At 41.2% G+C, this 22,357-nt stretch overlaps 1 protein-coding gene across 1 annotated transcript in view; it reads right to left on the bottom strand.

Annotated features, from left to right (window-relative positions):
• Nucleotides 1-15,202: 15,202 nt before the first annotated feature.
• Nucleotides 15,203-22,357, bottom strand: part of LOC122699467 (zinc finger protein 426-like) — a 30,634-nt gene continuing 23,479 nt past the window's right edge. Inside the window, exon 5 of the mRNA XM_043911428.1 lies at nt 15,203-15,561. Within this exon, the coding sequence (XP_043767363.1) occupies nt 15,525-15,561 (37 nt within the window). The 3' untranslated portion in view covers nt 15,203-15,524. The remainder of the gene's footprint in view (nt 15,562-22,357) is intronic.

The raw sequence follows: 22,357 nt of genomic DNA, 5'->3' as shown, positions 1-22,357 counted from the left end.
TCCATGATATTGTGGACACCAAATAATCCATGAAACCTCCAAAGATTCATCAAGGGAAGAGCATTATAGAAAGTTGGTTCCTGTAGATATTAAAGTTTCTCTGGGGGGACACCTTGTAATTTTAAGTCAAGACAAAGAAAGAAAAATTTCTCCTTGGAGGAAATAAATCCATCTCCCTCCAAGGCTACTTGCAAGGATACCACACTGGCTGAAAATTTTCCATTCTTTTATCTTTGCACCCCAAAGGAGGTGAATTGTTTGGAGAGCAGAAAGACAATAGAACAGTTTATTTGATGAGGAGCTATGAGGATCCAACCTCTGAGATGCTGGAGACTTTAAAACTCTTCTATTGTCCCATTCCTATAATTTTCTGACTCTAGCCAAGTGAAAACACAATTGGGCTTCCCAAGAACAGACAATGGAAAACAGAAAGCTTCAGTGATAAACATCAGAGAGTATGTCCCTCAGGATGTGCTGCTGGAATAAGAAGGAATAGAGAGATGGTGGGTACTGGGTGTTGACTTAGAAATACTGACAACCTAAAAGTTGAAAGTTGTGTTTTATTCAGCAGGAATTTTTAGGACTTCAAGCCTGGGAGGCAGCATCTAAAGGAATTCTTGAGAGAACTACTTTGAGAAGGTGAGGAGAGGGGCAGCCTGGTTATATAGAAGTTTTATAACGAAGGGCAAGTAGTCTGAATGTCAAAAGATTATTGTTAATTAAAGAAATTGGGTATGCCACATTAGGAATTTAGTGATTTTCTATGCCTGTGAAGATTCAAGAGTCTGGGCTTACTGAGATCATTCCTTTGATAGGCATATCAGCTAAGTAGGGCCGGTATCCTGAGCTTTCACATCCTGGGTTTCCTCAGGGCTCACCAGATAGCTGTGCTCAGATAGCTGCTAGATGGCAGGTAATCTTTGTCTTCTTGTGTTCTCTCAGAGCTCAGAGGTTCATGAAGGAGGGCTGCAATTGCTGAAGACTGTGACATCCTTGTTTACTGATGTGGCAGGAAACAGCCCATTCGCATTGGCTTGACTTGTAAAATACTGAGACTGGGAGAGTCTCATATTTACTTGATGAGTAACATTGAAGTCCCTGTTTTTTGAAGGTGTTTTAGTTTCAAATGAAATTAGTCTTTTCTAGTTCTGGCTGTTTCTTTCTCTCCCTTCTTGGGATCTAGAGCCTCTTCCAGTGAAGAGTATTTTTCCAGAGAGTCTCCACCTCTTCCCTACTTTCCCAAATTCTAGGTATTGGGACCAGCCCAACAACAAACCAACATGAGGGAGCGGTGCCACAGAAGAATAAAGAGAAAGAAGACTCAGAAATAAGGTGGGATCAGGGGGCTGATGCCATTCCCCCGGCAAAAGCCCAGATCCTAATCCTTGCGTGACTTTTATTGTTAACTTCTACTTCCTTGTTCATATTCTAGAGATATCTGTTCTTTACAATCTCAGGTTGGGGATAAAGATATACAATGCACAGTCCTCAATGTCAAGCATTTAGACCTTTCGTGACTTTGTTTAGCCCTTAGGCTAGTGATGCCCTTTCTCAGCAACTCCCTCAAAGCTCTGCTCACAGGAACAGTCACTAATGCTTTTCCACCAGTCACATCAGTACTTCAACATCTTGTTTTCAAGATGTTTTCCCACGATGTACTTTTTACTGCTCCCAGCCCTTCGCCTGGGGGTAATGAGAAAGTCGTTCTTATTTTTCAAAGAAGCCCTGTTAATTATAGTACAGGCCTGTGCATAGCATATTCCCTACAGTAGGCTCCTGTTTGTCTTCTCATGCTGCATCCTTTATTTAACTAGTCACTGGAGATTTATTATGCACAAGATATTGTCTAACTTGTTCTTCATGTGACTGGATTTTTCTATTATATTCCATTAACTATCCTCTAGTATTGTTAGCATTACTTTACTAGCGAGTGAGATGAGTGCAATCGTGTGGTAGTTTGAGCATTCTTTGGCATTTCCTTTCTTAGGAATTGGAATGAAAACTGACCTTTTCCAGTCCTGTGGCCACTGCTGAGTTTTCCAAATTTGCTGGCATATTGAGTGCAACACTTTCACAGCATCATCTTTTAGGATTTGAAATAGCTCAACAGGAATTCCATCACCTCCATTAGCTTTGTTTGTAGTGATGCTTCCTAAAGCACAGTTGACTTCCCATTCCAGGATATCTGGCTCCAGGTGAGTGATCACACCATCGTGATTATCTGGGTCATGAAGATCTTTTTCGTACAGTTCTTCTGTGTATTCTTGCCACCTCTTCTTAATATCTCCTGTTTCTGTTAGGTCCCTACCATTTCTATCCTTTATTGAGCCCATCTTTGCATGAAATGTTCCTTGGTATCTCTAATTTTCTTGAAGAGATCTCTAGTTTTTCCCATTCTATTGTTTTCCTCTATTTCTTTGGCTTTCTTATCTCTCCTTGCTATTCCTTGGAACTCTGCATTCAAATGGGTATATCTTTCCTTTTCTCCTTTGCTTTTTGCTTCTCTTTTCACAACTATTTGTAAGGCCTCCTCAGACTGGCATTTCACTTTTTTGCATTTCTTTTTCTTGGGGAAGGTCTTTCTCTTTGTCTCCTGTACAATGTCACAAACCTCCATCCATAGTTCATCAGGCACTCTGTCTATCATGTCTAGTCCCTCGAATCTATTTCTCACTTCCACCGTATAATTGTAAGGGATTTTATATAGGTCATACCTGAATGGTCTAGTGGTTTTCCCTACTTTCTTCAATTTAAATCTGAATTTGGCAATAAGGAGCTCATGGTCTGAGCCACAGGCAGCTCTGGGTCTTGTTTTTGCTGACTGTATAGAGCTTCTCCATCTTTGGCTGCAAAGAATGTAATCAATCTGATCTCGGTGTTGACCATCTGGTAATGTCCATGTGTAAAGTGTTCTCTTGTGTTGTTGGAAGAGGGTGTTTGCTATGACCAGTACATTCTCTTGGCAAAACTCCATAGCCTTTGCTCTGCTTCATTCCGTACTCCAAGGCCAATTTTGCCTGTTACTCCAGGTGTTTCTTGACTTCCTACTTTTGCATTCCAATCCCCTATAATGAAAAGGACATCTTTTTAGGTTGTTATTTCTAGAAGGTCTTGTAGGTCTTCATGGAACCATTCAACTTCAGCTTCTTCAGCGTTACTGGTCAGGGCATAGACTTGGATTACTGTGATATTGAATGGTTTGCCTTGGAAACGAACAGAGATCATTCTGTCATTTTTGATATTGCATCCAAGTACTGCATTTCGGACTTTCATTGACTATGATGGCTAATCCATTTCTTCTAAAGGATTCCTGCCCACAGTAGTAGACATAGTTGTCATCTGAGTTAAATTCACCTGTTCCAGTCCATTTTAGTTTGCTGATTCCTAGAATGTTGACGTTCACTCTTGCCATCTCCTGTTTGACCACTTCCAATTTGCCTTGATTCATGGACCTAACATTCCAGGTTCCTATGCAATATTGCTCTTTACAGCATCAGACCTTGCTTCCATCACCAGTCACATCCACAACTGGGTGTTGTTTTTGCTTTGGTTCTGTCTCTTTATTCATTCTGGGGTTATTTCTCCACTGATCTCCAGCAGCATATTGGGCACCTATTGACCTGGGGAGTTCATCTTTCAGTGTCCTATCTTTTTGCCTTTTCATACTGTTCATGGAGTTCTCAAGGCAAGAGTACTGAAGTGGTTTGCCATTCCCTTCTCAAGTGGACCACATTTTGTCAGAACTCTCCACCATGACCCGTCTGTCTTGGGTGGCCCTACATGGCATGGCTCATAGTTTCATTGAGCTAGACAAGGCTATGGTCCATGTGATTAGACTGGTTCATTTTCTGTGATTGTGGTTTTCAGTCTGTCTGCCCTCTGATGGAGAAGTGTAAGAGGCTTATGGAAGCTTCCTGATGGGAGAGACTGACTGAGGGGCAATCTGGGTCTTGTTCTGATGGGTGGGGCCATGCTCAGTAAATTGTTAATCCAACTTTCTGTTGGTGGGTGGCCAAACTATAGTGGAGGTTATGAAGATAATGGTGAACTCCCTCAAAAGATCCCATGCATGTACTGTTACACTCAGTGCCCCCAACCCATGGCAGCAGGCCACCACTGACCCATGCCTCCGCCAGAGACTCCTGGACACCCACAGACAAGTCTGGGTCAGTCCCCTGTGGGGTCACTGCTCCTTTCTCCTGGGTCCTGGTGCACAAGGTTCTGTTGTGCCCTCCAAGAATCTATTTCCCAGTCCTGTGTAAGTTCTGGCAGCTCTATGTTGTGTTAATGGCGACCTCCTCCAAGAGGGCTTATGCTATACCCAAGTCTGCTGCACCCAAAGCCTCTGTACCTGTGGCAGACCACTGCCAACCTGCACCTCCACAGAAGATGCTCAAACACAGCTCTGTCTCAGACTGTGGGGGCCCTGGGTCCTGGCATGCACAAGGTTTCTTTGAGCCCTCTGAGCATCTCTGGTGGGAATGGGGTTTGATTCTAAACATGAATTCGCCCCTCCTACCATCTTGCTGGGGCTTCTCCTTTGCCCTTGGATGTGGGGTATCTCCTCACAGCCACTCCAGTGCCTACCATCTTATTAGGGTTTCTCTGACCTTGGACGTGGGGTATCTCCACATGGTCGGTCCAGCAAAGTGCAGCTGCCACTCCTGACGTTGGACATGAGGTATCTCCTCTCATCTCACATGCTAGTAAAGTAATGCTCAAAATTCTCCAAGCCAGGCTTCAATAGGATGTGAACTGGGAACTTCTAGATGTTCAAGCTGCTTTTAGCAAAGGCAGAGGAACCAGAGATCAAATTGCCAACATCCATTGGATCATTGAAAAAGCAAGAGAGTTCCAGAAAAATATATATTTCTGCTTTATTGACTATGCCAAAGCCTTTGACTGTGTGGATCACAATAAATTGTGGAAAATTCTGAGTGAGACGGGAATACCAGACCACCTGACCTGCCTCTTGAGAAATCTGTATGCAGGTCAGGAAGCAACAGTTAGAACTGGACATGGAACAACAGACTGGTTCCAAATAGGGAAAGGTACATCAAGGCTGTATATTGTCACCCTGCTTATTTAACTTGTATGCAGAGTACATAATGAGAAATGCTGGGCTGGATGAAGCAGAAGCTGGAATCAAGACTGACGGGAGAAATATCAATTACTTCAGATATGTAGATGACACCACACTTATGGCAGAAAGTGAAGAAGAACTAATGAGCCTCTTGATGAAAGTGAAAGAAGAAGAAGAAGAAAAAAAAAAAAAAAGAAAGTGAAAGAAGAGAGTGAAAAAATTGGCTTAAAGCTTAACATTCAGAAAACAAAGATCATGGTGTCTGGTTCCATCACTTCATGGCAAACAGATGGAGAAATAGTGGAAACAGTGGCAGACTTTATTTTCTGGGCTCCAAAATCACTGCAGATGGTGACTGCAGCCATGAAATTAAAAGACGCTTACTCCTTGGAAAGAAAGTTATGACCAACCTAGATAGCATATTAAAAAACAGAGACATTACTTTGCCAACAAAGGTCCATCTAGTCAAGGCTATGGTTTTTCCAGTAGTCATGTATGGCTGTGAGAGTTGGACTATAAAGAAAGCTGAGTGCCAAAGAATTGATGCTTTTGAACCATGGTGTTGGAGAATACTCTTGAGAGTCCCTTGGACTGCAAGGAGATCCAACCAGTCCATCCTAAAGGAGATCAGTCCTGGGTGTTCATTGGAAGGACTGATGTGGAAGTTGAAACTCCAATACTTTGGCCACCTGATGCAAAGAACTGACTCATTTGAAAAAACCCTGATTCTGGGAAAGATTGAAGGTGGGAGGAGAAGGGGACAACAGAGGATGAGATGGTTGTAAGGCATCACTGACTCAATGGACATGAGTTTGAGTAAACTCCAGGAGTTGGTGATGGACAGGGCGGCCTGGCGGGCTACCGTCCATGGGGTCCTAAAGAGTTGGACATGACTGAGTGACTGAACTGAACTTAACTGAGTACTGTTAGCACTTAATAGTTCTGTATTGATTATTGTTGTTTCACTTTAGTGTCCATGATATTATCTGATCAGAATTTAATTAAATCTAACATTCATTATGTAGGCTATTTTTCTCTTTTCATCTTACCATCTTTTTAGTTGTTCAGGAGACTACTGAAATATTGACGTTGGAATAGATTGACTTGTTCTGTTCATAAATTTAATAAAAAATATTTTCATGTTTTAATGTAGAATAGCCTTTTGGATACAGTTTTAAAAACATTTTTACTGAGTTAAAAATTGTCCTTGATTTCTTCAGTTAGTGAGAAGCTTTGTCCTGTCTGATAACCACAACAGTTAAATGTAATGATTGGTACATTTTCTCAAATGAATTTTTTATTGTACTTGTGATTATGATTTCTCTTCAGTGACCTATTTTTGTGTTGAAGTATGTTAACAAACATTGTTGTATTAAACCAGCTCTACATTCTGAGAATAGTTATAACTTATTCATGATATATTATAGATATGAATGCATTTAACTAATACTAGTATTCAATTTTGTTTCTAAATTCAATGTATGATAAGCTTGAAATTTTCTTTGTTTGTGTAATAGTTTATGCTTTTCAACTCAATCTTTATTACATGTGCATCATTTGCGTGTGTTGAGCACCTATTATGTGCCAGGCACCATGCAGGTTCCTGGAAAGACAATGATGAGCAAATACAGTCATGACCTCTGGCCAACAAATAAATACAAAATTATCAACATGAGAAGCACATCAAAAATAGTACAGGATGCTCAACTTTGGGGCTTCATACTTTGTGCTCCATTACCAAGTCCAAGTTTACTCTGCTCACTGCATGATAGGCTAATAAATCCACATATGAGATGTTGAGGCAAGGAATATACCTTTATTTCAAAACCCAGCAGACTGAGAAGGTGGCAGACCAATATCTCAAAGTAACCATCTTATCTGGGTCTAGATGCCAGATTCTTTTATAGAACAGAGATGGGGGTAGGTGAGGAAGTAAAGTAAAAAGGCTATTAATCTTGCAACTATCTCCTGGAATGGTCAGCGTCAGAGAAGGATGTACTAGTTTCTTCTTTCCTGCAGCCATTCACAGGTGGACAAGGTCCTGAATAAAGGCACAAAAGTTTAACTTTCAGGCACAGGGGCAGAGTTCCCCCAGGCAGGCTATTATGTATAGACAATATCCTTTTAGTGAACAAAAGGAACTGGAAGAAAAAGGTTAAAGTGAAAGAAACAGATCCAACAGGTCAGATTTTGTTTTTCCCTGTAGCACTCCTGAACCTCACTGTGCTCTCCATTTCACAGGCCTCTCATGTCCCTTCTGTTACCAAGCTCACTGACCCACTTGGCAAATGGGAATTCTGCCTCTCATCCAAAATGCTTGCCCATTCCTTATTTCCTCTGATTAACAATTACCCAGCGTTCTGCTCATAACTTAATATTCATATGTCAGAGAGACCTTTCCTACCTACCTCTCCAGGGCAAAGTGATTCTCAATGATTTTTTCTCTCTTTAATGAACTGCATTTTCTAGGCTTTTACAATGTCAATACCTTTTTTTTTTTACTATGGAGAAAATACACATTTGTTTCCATTTTAAATTTGCCTTTCTATTTTTAGGATGATCCATAGAGGCTTTGAATATTTTTAATTAAAACTTTCAATACTTTTTTGCAATTATGTCCACTGATTTTTAATAAAATACAACCCTACTTGTGAGCACGAACACATGAGCTCAAACTCTCCCACACACTTTGTATTTTATATTAATGGTTTTGTAATCATGTTTCCCCATCTTTGTCTATGTGTAGTTCATTTATTTTCTTTCATCTTCTTGGAAGAATCCACCTGGCAGGCAGTCTCTGAAAGAGACAGCCATAAGAATCATCAGTAACCAGAAGTGCTGCATGGCAGGCAGAAGAGGTAACAGATCCATTGTGCTTGAATCAGAATTCCATCTTTGATGGCTGTCCTTATTTAAGGGGACTAGTGATCAATGATAGTTGTACAGGACAAATTTATCATTTTTTGAACATGCTCACATTTATCAAGGGTCTGCTGTATATGTGATAAGAACCACACTTGAAAAATTGTATCATCTCATTTAATTCACTCTTCAGTCTCACACTTTACAGTTTATTACTCCCATTGTTGAGGTGACGTGTCTGCACTGAAAGAGGTTAAATAACTTTGTCAAGGTCACACAGATAATATGTTCACAGACCAAAATTCTATTCTAGAAAACCTGACTCAAGATCCCATTGTCTAAATCACAACTCTATACTCTATACTGTACTTTGGGAGAGTTACATATCAAAATTATTGTCATAAAAACAGAAAAAAACAATAAAGCTATCATTTATTAAGATGGCATTTTCAAACCTCACAAAGAATGTAATAACAGTAATCACAATTTTAGAAAGAAAAAAAGTAAGAAAAAAATCACATGAGATACATGAGAGTTAACTGTGACATCAATATGGGTCACAGAATTAAGTTTGTTGGAATTGATAACCCATATCTTTTTTGTTGTTCAGTTGCTCAGTCGCGTCCAACTCTTTGCAACCCCATGGGCTGGACCCCATATCTTAATCACAACTAAAAGAGTTACTGAATGAAAGAAGTATGGAGATTTTCAAAGCAAAGACTATCAAGTATCTTCAATTATTTTCAAAACTTCTTATCAAAGAAGAACTCAGTTTATGTTCATAGATTTGGGTAGGAAAATTAGAACCAGTGAGTGAGAGACAAAAAGAGACACAGGCATTTCTGCTGCATTAAAGTCTGAATAATTACCCACAATTAAAATGGAAATTGGCTACCACTTGAATGAGTGAATTACGTATTGGAAGGACTAATGGAGAATGATATCCATGAAAATGCGGAATCAAAGGTGATAACTAGCTGTGATGCCAGTTGGCTGAGCATTGAAAGTGATTTTTGCCTCCTTCCCCAGCAGACACACTAGCTACATGGGATTGGGAAACCACACAGGAGTAACACAGTTCCTCCTCTTGGGCCTCTCAGATGATCCCGAACTGCAGAACCTCCTCTTTGGACTTTTCCTATCCATGTACATGGTCACTGTGCTTGGAAACCTCATCATCCTGCCAACAGCTCTGACTCCCATCTCCACACCCCAATGTACCTCTTCATCGCCAACCTGTCATCTGTTGACATGTGTTTCATCACTATTACTGTCCCGAGGATGCTAGTGAACATTCAGACACAGAGTAAAGACATCTCCTATCTAGGATGCCTCACTCAGGTGCTTTTTTATGGTTTTCACTGGAATGGATGATTTCTTTCCGACTGTGATGGCCTGTAACCAGTGTGTGGCTATCTGCCACCCGCTGCACTACATGGTTATCATGAACCCTTGCCTCTGTAGGCTCTTGACTCTGATGTGTTGGTTCATCATTTTATGGGTCTCCCTGCTTCATATTCTACTGATGATGAGGCTGACCTTCTGCACTGACACGGAAATTCCACATTTCTTCTCTGAACTGACCCAGATACTCAAGGGAGCCTGCTCAGACACCCTCATCAATAACATCTGCTTGTTTGTGGCCACTGCCCTGCTGTGTATGCTTCCTCTGACTGGGATCCTCTTTTCTTACTCTCAGATTGTTTCCACCTTAATGAAGATGGCCTCCACTGAGGGCAAGTATAAAGCATTTTCTACCTGTGGGTCTCACCTTGCTGTGGTTTCTTTGTTCTATGGGACAAGCCTGGGGGTTTACCTCACTTCTTCTGTGACCTATTCTTCCCAGAGAAGTTCCATTGCCTCAGTGATGTAAACTGTGGTCACCCCCATGCTGGACCCCTTCATCTACAGCCTGAGGAACAAGGACGTGAAGGGGGCCCTGGGAAGGCTCCTCAGTTGAGGAGCACCTTGTCTGTGATGGGCCTCTGGCTTCAGAACCAAGTGGTCAGTGATGTCCAAGGCACATATTTTGAATTTAACTATCTTGGTTCTTTTCCTCCCCTAAATGGCATGCTTGATTTCTTCTATTTCCAGAGGATTTTTGACTTCACATTTCTTTGTTTCTTTATTTATTTTTGGCTACACTGGGTCTTCATTGCAGTGCACAATCTCTTTGTTGCTGCCCACATGCTTCTTTAGTTGCAGCAAGTGGGGCTACTTTCTAGTTGTGTTGAATGGGTTTCTCCTTGTGATGGGTTCTCTTGTTGCAGAGCATGGGCTCAAGAGTGGCCAGGCTTCAGCAATTGGGGTTCATGGGCTGTGGGGCATGTGTTCAGTAGCTTTAGCACATGCTTAGTTTCCTCGCAGTACGTGGAATCTTCCCGAACTAGGGATCAAACCTATGTACCTCGAATTGGCAGGCAGATTCTTAACCACTGGACCACTAGTGAAGGCCCATGTTTATTTTTGTATTGGTTTTTCCTCAACAACCTCTCCAGTATTTTCCTTTTAGACATTTTTTTACTTATATGTTGTCCAAAAAATTCCATGTTTAGCCAGATTTTTGCTGTCATCCCCTTAATATTTATAGGACTTCCCCAGTGGCTCAGATGATAAAGCATCTGCCTACAATATGGGAGACCCGGGTTCAATCCCTGGGTCAGGAAGATCTCCTGGAGACGGCACTGGCAATCCACTCCAGTATTCTTGCCTGGAGAATCCCATGGATGGAGGAGCCTGGTAGGCTACAGTCCATGGGGTCACAAAGAGTTGGACATGACTGAGCAGCTTTCACTTTAAGATTTATAATGTTAGATTTAAAGCACTATGCCATATTCAAAAATAAAGAATGCACAGAGCCAGATTCTCAGGTGAAACATTCTTTTCCATAAAGAAGAGGTGACACATAAGCCAACATTCCCTAATACACTGGACAATAAGGCAGGGTTGTCAGGTTCATAATACTCGGAGGATGTGGGTGATGGTATAACAATGACTGGACAGTAGAAATTCTTTTCCTCGTCGGTGGCTTTTGAATAGGGAATCACAGTGAATGACAATAACCTGCAGATGCATCCTTAAAGCATGTTCCACACTCAAAAATGCCTCAGGTGCAGGCCGACCCAAGCAGAGGGGCCAGTCCTCTCTAAGAAGTCCCATCAGGGGCCTGGTCCCAACATGCTCTTTAATGATGTCCTTGTATTCCAGAGCCTTCCCTTGATGCGGGACTTACCAAGAACAATCTGACCCACACAACCAACCAGCGTGACTGGATGCCCTAGGTGCAGAGCTCTTTGACAAAAAAGCCTTCCTGAACCAGTGAGGCCACTGCTGCTTTGTGCCTTGTCTGTAGAGGGGTGGGATTCTGTGACTCTTGCAGACAGTCAAGTTCCATCCCTATTAGCAGGGAAATAGTAACTTCTGGTGTTGGGGCTGGGGACCCTGGGTTGACTTAACAGCATGGACTGGAGGCACAAACAGGTTCAGTAGAGGAGCCTGAGGCTAGGACTAAGCCTATGGGCAGGGCTGCGTTTGGAGGATGGGCCCATATCTGGAAGTGGTTTTGAAGGTTGGACCGGTAGCAATTCCGTGTTTAGAGGTCAGAAGGGAGAGACTGGGGATGGTTACTCATTCAATGGGATGCTCCTCCAAAACCTTTTCTACTTCACTGTTCTCAGCTTCCTGGAGGGCTTAGAATAAGATTCTGACCTGTTGATCAATGTGCCAATCCATGAAAGGGTCTATCTCCCAAATTCAGTCAATCTCATATTTAACCTTACATATATGTCTACTTATATATACATATTTTTTATAAACTGTGGATGGCGTGGTAAAGTCTATTCGTTGATTTCTTTGCATTTTCAAAGTAGTGACAATTTTCTGTAACCTTTCTGTTTTTCTTCTTCAAATATGTATTTCTGTTTGTAATTGTTATGATCTTCAAATACCAGCTAGGCCTCCAAAACTAAATTGAGAAACAGCATTGATACTGAAATGGAATTGGGACTCTGTATTCTGACTCCAAATCAATTCTCAGAGACAGAATATTGGGTGAAGTAGAATTGTTTTATTGCTTTGCCAGGCAAAAGGGATATAGCAGGCTAATTCTCTCAGAAGTGTGTGTCCCAACCTGGAGGGGCTAGTGAGAAGTTTAATAGTAATGGTTCAAAGAGGGCAACGCATTCTTGTGACTGGCTGGTACTGAGGTATGTGAGAGTCAGCATCATCAGTGTTCTGGTTCCAGGCTGGGGTCTACTTGCTTGTGTGCACCATACCATTAACTTCTCCCACATGAGGGGGTTTTCACTACCTTCAAAACTGCTCAAAGATCTTGTCATACGTATTGCTAGATGGGGAACCAGGCCTCTGCCTCAAGGCTGCAGTTTTGTTTCTTTTGAATGTTCCTCCATTACGTCCACATCCCCTATGCATACAAGCTAGGTCGCTTCAGTGATGTCTCTTTGCAACCCTATGAACTGTAGCCCACCAGGCTCCTCTGTCCATGGGATTCTCCAGGCAAGAATACTGGAGTAGGTTGTCATTTCCTTCTCCAGGGAATCCTCCTGACCCAAGGATCTAGCCCATCTCTCTTAGATCTCCTGCATTGGTAGGTGGCTTCTTTACCACTAGTCCACCAGGGAAGCCACATCTCCTATTTTCTCTCTCTCTCTCTTTTTTTTTTTAGATTTTATTTTGTTATTATTATTTTTTTCCATTTATTTTTATTAGTTGGAGGCTAATTACTTTACAATATTGTAGTGGTTTTTGTCATACATTGACATGAATCAGCCATGGATTTACAAGTATTCCCCATCCTGATCCCCCCTCCCACCTCCCTCTCCACCTGATTCCTCTGGGTCTTCCCAGTGCACCAGGCCTGAGCACTTGTCTCATGCATCCAGCCTGGGCTGGTGCTAAGGGGAAGGTTCATAGCATTACAGGCTTACCTCAAGAAACAAGAAAAAAGTCAAATAAATATCCTATTTTCTCTTATTAGCAACTATTTGAAACAGCTCATTGGAACTCAGGGAAGGTTATGAACACTGAATGAAGCCTATTTCCTATTATCAAGAAACAGGGTCTCTTTCTGTTTCTGGCCACCAAAATAACAGAAGTTGCCACCATGGCCATGCAACTGCTCCAGCTACTTGATTAACAGTCATAAGCAGACATACAACACCAAACACAAAACTTGATGGCCCGCAATTCCATCTGCTACAGTGGGCTCATTTTCCTCAAGACTATGGGTGCAGATCCATCAGTGGAGGGCAAGGCATCATGGTGGTCATAAAGCAAAGACCCAGCCAGTGAAAGTCGGCCACTTCCTATGTGCGTACCACCATTAATGAAGATGCCCAGGCCAGCAATATCCGGCACATGATCTGAAAGAACAAGTACTCCCTGGATTTGTGCATGGCCGCCATCTGCAGAGCCAGTGCCACCTTGCTTGTCCAGGTGGCAAGCAAGTGATGGAGACGAGGAAACAACCACCCCATCAAGAGCTCCTGAGCAATCTCGTCTCCCCAAAGCAATAAAACTGTCAGCCGACTTTTCTAAAAAAAAAAAGGGGGGGGGGGAAGGGTTGCAGAAGTGGGGGATGTGCCTAGGAGCCTCACAGTGTTCTGCTTGGTATCAATACCAGGCATTCTTCACTCATTCAAGAATAGCTCAACAATGAGATTTCACTTCACATCGGTCAGAATGGCCATCATCAAAAATCTACAAACAATAAATGCTGGAGAGGGTGTGGAGAAAAGGGAATGCTCTTGCACTGTTGGTGGGAATCTAAATTGATACAGCCACTATGGAAAACAGTATGGAAGTTCCTTAAAAAACTAGGAATAAAACCACCATATGACCCAGTAATTCCACTGTTAGGCATATACTCTGAGGAAATCAAAATGGAAAAAGATACACGTATCCCATTGTTCATTGCAGCACTTTTTACAATAGCTAGAACATGGAAGCAACATAGATGTCCATCAACAGAAGAATGAGTAAAGAAGTTGTGGTACATATACACAATGGAATATTACTCAGCCATAAAAAGGAACGCATTTGAGTCAGTTCTGATGAGGTGTATGGACCTGGAACCTATTATAGAGTAAATGAGTCAGAAAGAGAAAGATAAATACCGTATTCTAATGCACATATATGGACTCTAGAAAAATGGTACTGAAGAATTTATTTACAGGGCAGCAGTGGAGAAACATAGAGAATAGACTTGTGGACATGGGGAGAGGGAAGGAGAGGATGAGATGTATGGAAAGAGTAACATGGAAACTTATGTTACCATATGTAAAATAGACAGCCAATGGGAATTTGCTGTATGGCTTAGGAAACTCAAACAGGGGCTCTGTAACAACCTAGAGGGGTGGGATGGGGAGGAAGATGGTATGGCAGTTCAAAAGGGAGGGGATATATGTATACCTATGGCTGATTCATGCTGAGGTTTGACAGAAAACAACAAAATTATGTAAAGCAATTATCCTTTAATTAAAAAAATAAAGAATAGCTCAAAATTTATCCATATTCATGTTTGCCCTATATTTTAGTAGGTGACTACAGAACAGTTTATAAAGATCCTTAAAAGTACTATTTATGAGCACCTCTCACCAGAAGTGTTCATATGCATTATGAGAAACATATTTTGCTGTGTTAATGTTTCATTAGTTGTGTACAAAATATTTGCTTTCCATGAATCCAAAGGACTCCTTTTCTTTTTAAAAACACTTCTGAATTTCCTGCATTGCCTTAAAAATTCTTTTCAAACACTGGGTTACAAGCAGATTTCTTAAATATCTTCTAAAATTGTTGTTTCTAAGGTCATTTTAATGTTTAATCCTCAAAGAATGTTTTTGGGCATGTAGTATGGGAGAGTGGATCAGTTGCTTATTCCCTAGAAAGATGATCAATTGTAGTATCACTTAAGCATCAATTCTTCAGTGCTCAGCTTTCTTTTTAGTCCAACTCTCACATCCATACATGACTACTGGAAAAACCATAGCTTTGACTAGATGGACCTTTGTTGGCATTCTTGACATACTGATTTGAAATTCTACATTTATTAAACAGTGAATTTGTATGCATACTTATATTAGGTTTTAGACACTTGTGTGCCAGTAATATTTACTTATGCCTGTATCAGACCCTTTTTATAACAATACTTTAGATATTTTAATATTTAGTCATCAAAATGTTACCAAAATGTATGTGGGGGTCCGGCTGCTTGCCATTCAAAAACATAAACATGCCAGGTTGGTCGAAAGGAAAGTTTGCTTTATTTCAGATGCCAGAAACTGTGGGGGGACAATGGCAGGCATTTGTCCAAAGGCTGACACCCCTCTCCACAAACAGGGAGTGAGAGCTTTTATAGACAGAGTTGGGGGGGGTGGTACACACAGAAACAGCACAGTCATCTTTAACAGTCATCTTCAATTGGTCATCAGTGGTCTGACTAGCATCATCTTGGTTGTTTTTAGGTACAGTTAATCTTCAGTTCTGGGGTGTACTTGTTCCCATATCTTTGAGGTCAGTTTCTGGAATTGTAGCTGCTTAAGTCCTGGGTACAGTCTGGTCATCATGTAGTTAACTTCTCCACCTGGTGTTTTTGGTATCTATAAGACAGTTCACAGGATATAGCTCAGAATATTATCTATAGCCCTTGAGAAAGAACTAAAGGTCCTTGACTATACTTAATGATTAGGTCATTAATGCCTAGGTCATTAATTATTTAGTCTGCTTAGACTGTTTTTGTTTCAGCATTTCTCACTTCTCTGATTAAACTTATTCTTTGATTAAAGTTTTCCACAGGCAAAAGGCATGCAGAGGATATGGCGCGGGTTGGGGGACAAGGACCATATGGTCCTGCTCCATTTCAAAAACAGAATGGAATTTGGTTCCACTATAAAGTACACCTTTGTTGTTATACACCCATATCCCTACATAACATCCAAGCTTTCATGATTCTACTCTCTCTAGAGATTTGTTTTTCCTAGATATTTAATGTGAATAAAGTATTTAACTTTTCATTTTATATTCAGGTTCAATATGTGCTGGAGGATCTATCATTTCTCTGTATTGCAGATTGATAGTCCATACTATGAATACATTATGTTTTATTTACTCATCAGTTGATGAACCTTTGGGTTGTTTCCAGTTTGTACATGTTATGAGTAATGCTTCTGTGAAAAATACATGTATGTATTCACTCTTCTTGTGTATTGTGCTAGGGTCCTCCTGAGACACAGAATATACATTATTATCTTCTAGAGAAGGAAGAAAAACCAAACCAATCTAAATAATCATAATCTTGATTTCTTTGGTGACTGTTGTTCAATCCCACCAGGTCCTTCTTATGTACAATATGATATGTGTCTCAGAAATTTCCACTCAGTAAATGAAAAAAACTTCAGTGCACATCTTCTGCTGAACAAGTACATCCAGGAGGGATTACGATCCTTACATTTCTTTTTCTCCCCCTTTTTGGTTGTGCTACTTGGTATGTGGAGGGATCTCAATTCCTTGACCAGGGGCTCAAACCTGCACGCTGTGCATTGGAAAAGCAGTCTTAACCACTGGACCTCCAGGGAAGGCTCATCACCAACTTTCTGAGTTGCACATGTCTGAATACAGAGCAGATTCTCTCAGATGTCCCATAGTATGGTGTCAGACAAGCTTCAGGGCAAGAAGCAGGAGGTATTTAGCATGGGCCTATGGCAAGGTGCTGTCTACTTGGAGCTGGGCAAAGTTTGTCACTGCTTTCATTTAAATAATTACAGCAGCATGGCCCAAATAAATGATGGGGCAGGAGGATTTTTGCATTGGTGCCATTATTAGTTTGCTGGGGCTGCCAAAGTTTCCTCTCAGGCATGTCTCCTTGGATTGAATAGATATCCTATCACTGCCTCTGCATATGGTCATTCCACAGAGCACGTGTGCCCTAGTTTCTCTGTATTTCCTAATCTTCTTTTCCTATAACGGCAGCAGTGAAATTGCATTAGGGTGCACCCTAATGACCTCATTTTAAAATTACTTACCTCTTTTTAAAGTCACTTTCTCTGAATAAAATCACAATCTGAGGCACTGGGATTAAGATATCAACATAGAAATTTTCAGTGAGTGCAACTCCATTCAAAATATTGGGTTGGCCAAAAGTTTCCTTTGCTTTTAAAGCAAATACAATTATCATTTTCACCGAGAACTTCACTGAACAACATATTCACCATTTTGATCCACTACCTTCTGCCATTTTTTTCAGGCAACTTTACAATTCCATCTTTTTGTCTTTTAGAACATAGGATTGTTCTAGGTACCTGTTACAGTCTTCCAGGGAATGGAAATTTTTTCCATCAAGAGAATTTGATACAGACTGAAATAAATGGGCATCCAAAGGTGCAATGTCTGGTGAACACAATGGGTCAATCAGAACTTCCCAACCAAGCTGTACCAGTTTTGGCCTAGTCATCAAAGAAACATGTGGTCTTGCGTTAGTTATCTTGATGGAAGATTGTGTGTTTCCTGTTGACTAATTCTGGATGCTTTTATCAAGTGTTACTTCCAGTTGCTCTAATTGGAAGCAGTACTTTTTAGAATTAACCATTTGGCTTTTCACATGGAGCTCAAAAGACGACTCCCTTCCAATCGTACCACATACATAACACCACCTTCTTTGGTGGTGCTGTTAGACCGTAGTTTCTTTTTTCCTTCATATTCCTTTACACCATTATTAGATCTGAAATTTTTCCTAAAATAGAAAAATTACCTATAATTGACGTTATTAAAAAGCATATAGAAAGCAAGACATTTTGGAACTAATAGATGCATTACATTTATTATAAAATTTCTGATACTTACAAATATTGTATAGGTAATGTTTTGTGTCAGGGAAAGACTAGGGAAGAGAAAAGAAAAAATGGGAAGATTTTTGTGCTTTTGAGTTTCTTTTTCTATTTTTCTTTCCTTCCCCCTCCCCCCACCGAAGATGAAACAAGTTTATTTTTAGTTCTTGTAATAGCAGTGATGTGATTGACTGACCCATGCCTTTAAATATTTCCTGCTACCTTCTGAGGGTAACAGGTAGGAAGGCCAGAGGTCCCCAAGTGGCAGGAGGAAATAAACTGCAAGTGGCAGACTTTTTTTTTTCCTTTCTCTACATTGGGCTTCCCTTGTAGCTCAGTCGGTAAAGAATCTGCCTGCAGTGCAGGAGACCCAGGTTGGGAAGATCCCCTGGAGAAGGAAATGGCAACCCACTCCAGCATCCTTGCCTGGAAAATCTCATGGACAGAGGAGCCTGGTGGGCTACAGTCCATGGGGTCGCAAAGAGTTGGGCACGACTGAGCGACTAACACACACACACACAAAATGAAGAGGTTTCTTTTAATTCTGTGTTGACAACACCTGGTTCAGCATTGAGCTAACCAATGCGTTTTTTCTTATGTTAAGATTTCTCTTAAGCTATGATAATGAACCTATGTATTTGCTTTGGAATCTGCCTTTCTTCAAAATGGGTCCACCTAAGACTCTTTTTTTTTTCTTTCCTCAAACCTTGGGCTGACAATGGCTCAAAAAGCCAGTATTCATGTCAATTGTTGTGTGAATGGGGATGACACACCTCATGTCATCCTATCTCAAAAATGCATATTGTGGGAGAGGGGTCTGGTGAAACTCCCTCAGCCTTGAGGTGTCTCTCTTACCTGATTAACTGCTTGCTAACAGACATAAACCACCTTGCAAAAAACTAGCAAGGGGACATTCTTTTTCCCACTTTCTGATGTCTATGTCAGAAGCTTTCTATTTCTCTTACACTTTAATAAGTCTCTGTTACACAAAATCTCCAAGTGGCCAAGCCTATCTCTGGCCCCGGATCAAAATCCTCTCCTCTGGAGGTCAAGAATCCTGGCACAGCACACAGCTCACAGCAATTTTTCACTTCTAGTTATTGGTCAATGATTTGGAAGACAATCAAGTCCTGAGTTTCATAGAACATACATTCTATTGACAGAAAATAAAATAACATGTAAATACATGGTAAAACTAGACTTTCAGATAAGTGCCAAGAAAAGTATAAGTCTAGTTAGGAAAATTATTTTAACAAAAGGTTATATTACATAACTATCTAGAACAATTCCATGTGTGGATCTGTTTACTTTCCCAGTGGTGTTACTCTGACAAAGTTTTTGGAGTTAAAAGGAAGAAAAAAATTTTAGTTTAACCTTAGTAAGGTTTGGTTTTCTGTGTCTGTGAAATACCCCACTGAGAACTTCGATTTCAGAGTGGCATGGGTTGGTCTGGTGCTCCGTTTTATGGTAGCAGTGGTAGTAAGTAGATTATGTCCGGCTGAGTCTTATACATGATGCTTCAGTTCTTGGATTGGCTCTCACATCCATAGGAAAATCCTTCCCAACTCCTGACACCCATGCACCACAGGTAAGCTCCCAGGGGACACAGTCCATGTTGTTGCAAACTGCACTCCAAATAGCCTACGGTATGGACTGTAGCCAATCCTGGGCTGTCGCCCACTTCTCCCTTCAGAATAAAAGGCTTATTTTTCCAGCAGCCCGGGGCCTTCTCTTTAAGTACTGTGCTCAGCTAAGGAAGCTGCCTCACACAAGATCACATCACTTGGATCTCTTGCCATGGGAGCATAACTGACCACCATCTGTATCCACCACTGTGCTTGCCCTGAGGTTGCTCCTGCTCCCAGCCACTGACTGAGCACATCAGGGAACCAGTGCTCATTGCCATGGTGACACAATGACACTGATCACCAGGGTCAGTTACCCTTGCCTGGAGGATGATTCCTGTTCTTAGCATGAAGAACCTGACATGTCATGCAGTAGCATTGACTGAAGTTCAGTGGGACATTTTTCGTGTCTTTGGAAGTATTGTCATTTTAGGTGTCAAGGCTTTCAAACCTACAGGGGCCAGATATGTGGAGATCTGAAGCACAAATTCCTCATATGGCTCCTGGGAGTGACCTTACAAGGGTTAACTTCTGCTATCAACCCTTGATTCCTGGATCCATGTCCTATAAACTGGAGATACAGCATATTATGACTGTCATTGGTTTAGAGTGTATAAAGCATTCTGTGAATTATGCACCCAGAAATTCCTGTTGAATTCAAATGCTTGCACTAAATACCATCATTACACTTGAAATTAGATGTGACCCCATAAATTCACTAAATTGTAGCTTTAATCTTCTCTTTTCAGATACATTTAATTCACTCATCAATTTTACACTTTACAGTTTATTACTCCTACTGTTGAGATGTCTGCAACTAAAGAGGTTAAATAACTTTGTCAAGGTCACACAGATAGACCAAAATTCCATTCTAGAAAGCCTGGCTCAAGGTCCCATTGTCTAAACCACAACTCTATACTGTACTTCAGGAGAATTATGTATCAAAATTATTTTCATAAGAAAAAATAATAAAGCTATCATTTATTAAGATGGTATAAGGCGAGTACAGAGAAAAAGAGAGTGAGCCAGGCAGTCAGACAAGAAAACAAAACTTATTAGAGGGAAATGAGAGGGAGACTGGCCCTTAAGGAGAACCAGTGTCCTCCCTTTCTGATGGAGTGTTTCTTATGCCTCACCAATGAAAAATTCACTAAAGGGATGGTTAAATTTTAGCCTGTAGCTAAGTACTGTGGTCACATAGCCAGAGGTCTGGAATCTGGTGGTCTTGTAGCCTTAAGAATGTAGGTGCCAGTGGGCAAACAGAATGTCATCTGGGTAATTTGTTCAGTCTCAAGGGTCACTGTGGTTTTATTGTTTGTGAGGTCAACATAATGAGCCACTTCAACCATGAGCCCCCATGGAGGCCCTATCATTCCAGCCTTTCTGATTTGGGATAAGGGCCGAAGGTCAATCTTCCATAACTGCATCCTGTGGGACAGGGGTGTCGTGGGGGTAAGAGAAGAAAAGGCTGGAATGTGAGTCAAGGGGATTTGTGTGGGGTTGAAATTTTTTATAATTTGAGTGAGTTAGAAGTAGCTAATGGATAGTTTGGTTGGTGAAGGCTTGTAAGTAGTCCTGAAAAAAATTTTGAAAAAGATTTATTAAACATGGGTCAAAAGTTAGAACAAGGCTAAGAAGGAGAGGGCCTAGAAGTTAGGACCCAGGGTATCCAATTCCAATTGCTTAGCCAGTTTTCCCATGAATTACTGAGGTGTTGACGTATTCTTGGGGCCCTGTTTGTCAGATTTCTTCCTGCTTCCTTTACAATGCCTGATTTGTTGGCATAGTAGCAGCAAGTTTCCTCCAAAAATAGACATAGGCCTCTTTTTTCTGCTGTGAGGTCTAACCTTCTTCTGTTTTGGAGGACCATGGCTGCCAGAGAATCTGGCTGGTTTGGGACAGTGATAAGGCTAGTAGTTATTTCTTCTAGGTTCTCAGTGAGGTCTTCAAAAAGGATTTGGTAGTAATTTAAAGAGGTTGTGAGTGAAGCCAATTTTCCAGCCCTCTCCTGGGACATATCCTTGTGTTGGGAATGAGGGAATAGGCCTTAGGGCTCCCTGTGGTGAGACTGAAGAGCAGATAATGCAAGGGTGACTGATTTGTTTTAGGAGTGAGAAGGTTAGATGATAAGAAGTCTTAAGAGATGATACAGAGGTTTAGTGCCTATGTGTAGGGCCTGATGAATGTTTGTAAGAATCTGTGGACTGAAATTGGGGAAGGACATAGTGGCCCTGTTTTTGTAACCAATCTCCTTGTGGTTGGACTCCCTCTTATAATAATCACTTTTTTTTTCTTCAGGGAGGTAAAGTGGCTTTATGTTGGGGATTACTATGAATTGTTGAGCCAGTGATAGGAGTGAGGCTTGTTTTGCTTCCCTGTCTGTAGCATTGTTGCCCTGTGAAATGCGGTCTGAGGCTGCCTGGTCACCTCGGCAATGTATGATGCCTACTTCAGTTGGCATGTTAGCTGCCTTTAAAAGCTGGAGTATAAGCAGGGTGTTAGTTATGGGAGAGCCTTTAGTAGATAGGCGCCCTCATTCTTTTCAGATAGCATCATGAGTGTATGATGTGGAAAGTACATTTAGAGTCAGTGTATGTTTGCTCTCTTGTTAGCTGCCAGGGTAAGTGCTCTAGTTAGTGCAGTAAGTTCTGCCTTTGGGAAGAGGTCCCTGAGGGGAGAGCTTGGGATTCAATAATTTCAGTGCCAGAGACAATTGCATATTCAGGTACCTTTTTTCCTTCTGATTTTGTAGATAAGCTGCCATCAATATACCAAGTAAAGTCAGGGTTATTTAAAGGGATTGAGGAAATGTGGGAGAAATGGGGCTTTTTTTTTTTTTTTTTTGGCCTCTTTGCAAGTATGGATGGGGGGCACAGAAGAATTAGGGATAAGGGTGACAACGTTGAGAGTAGGACAGTGTTCAAAGGAGAAGTGGGGAGATTTGAGGA

This window comes from Cervus elaphus, chromosome 9, assembly GCF_910594005.1.
Source record: "Cervus elaphus chromosome 9, mCerEla1.1, whole genome shotgun sequence".
NCBI classification, from domain to species: Eukaryota; Metazoa; Chordata; class Mammalia; order Artiodactyla; family Cervidae; genus Cervus; species Cervus elaphus.
The sequence above is the reverse complement of the archived record's forward strand: the minus strand, read 5'-3'. Positions and strand labels throughout refer to the sequence as shown.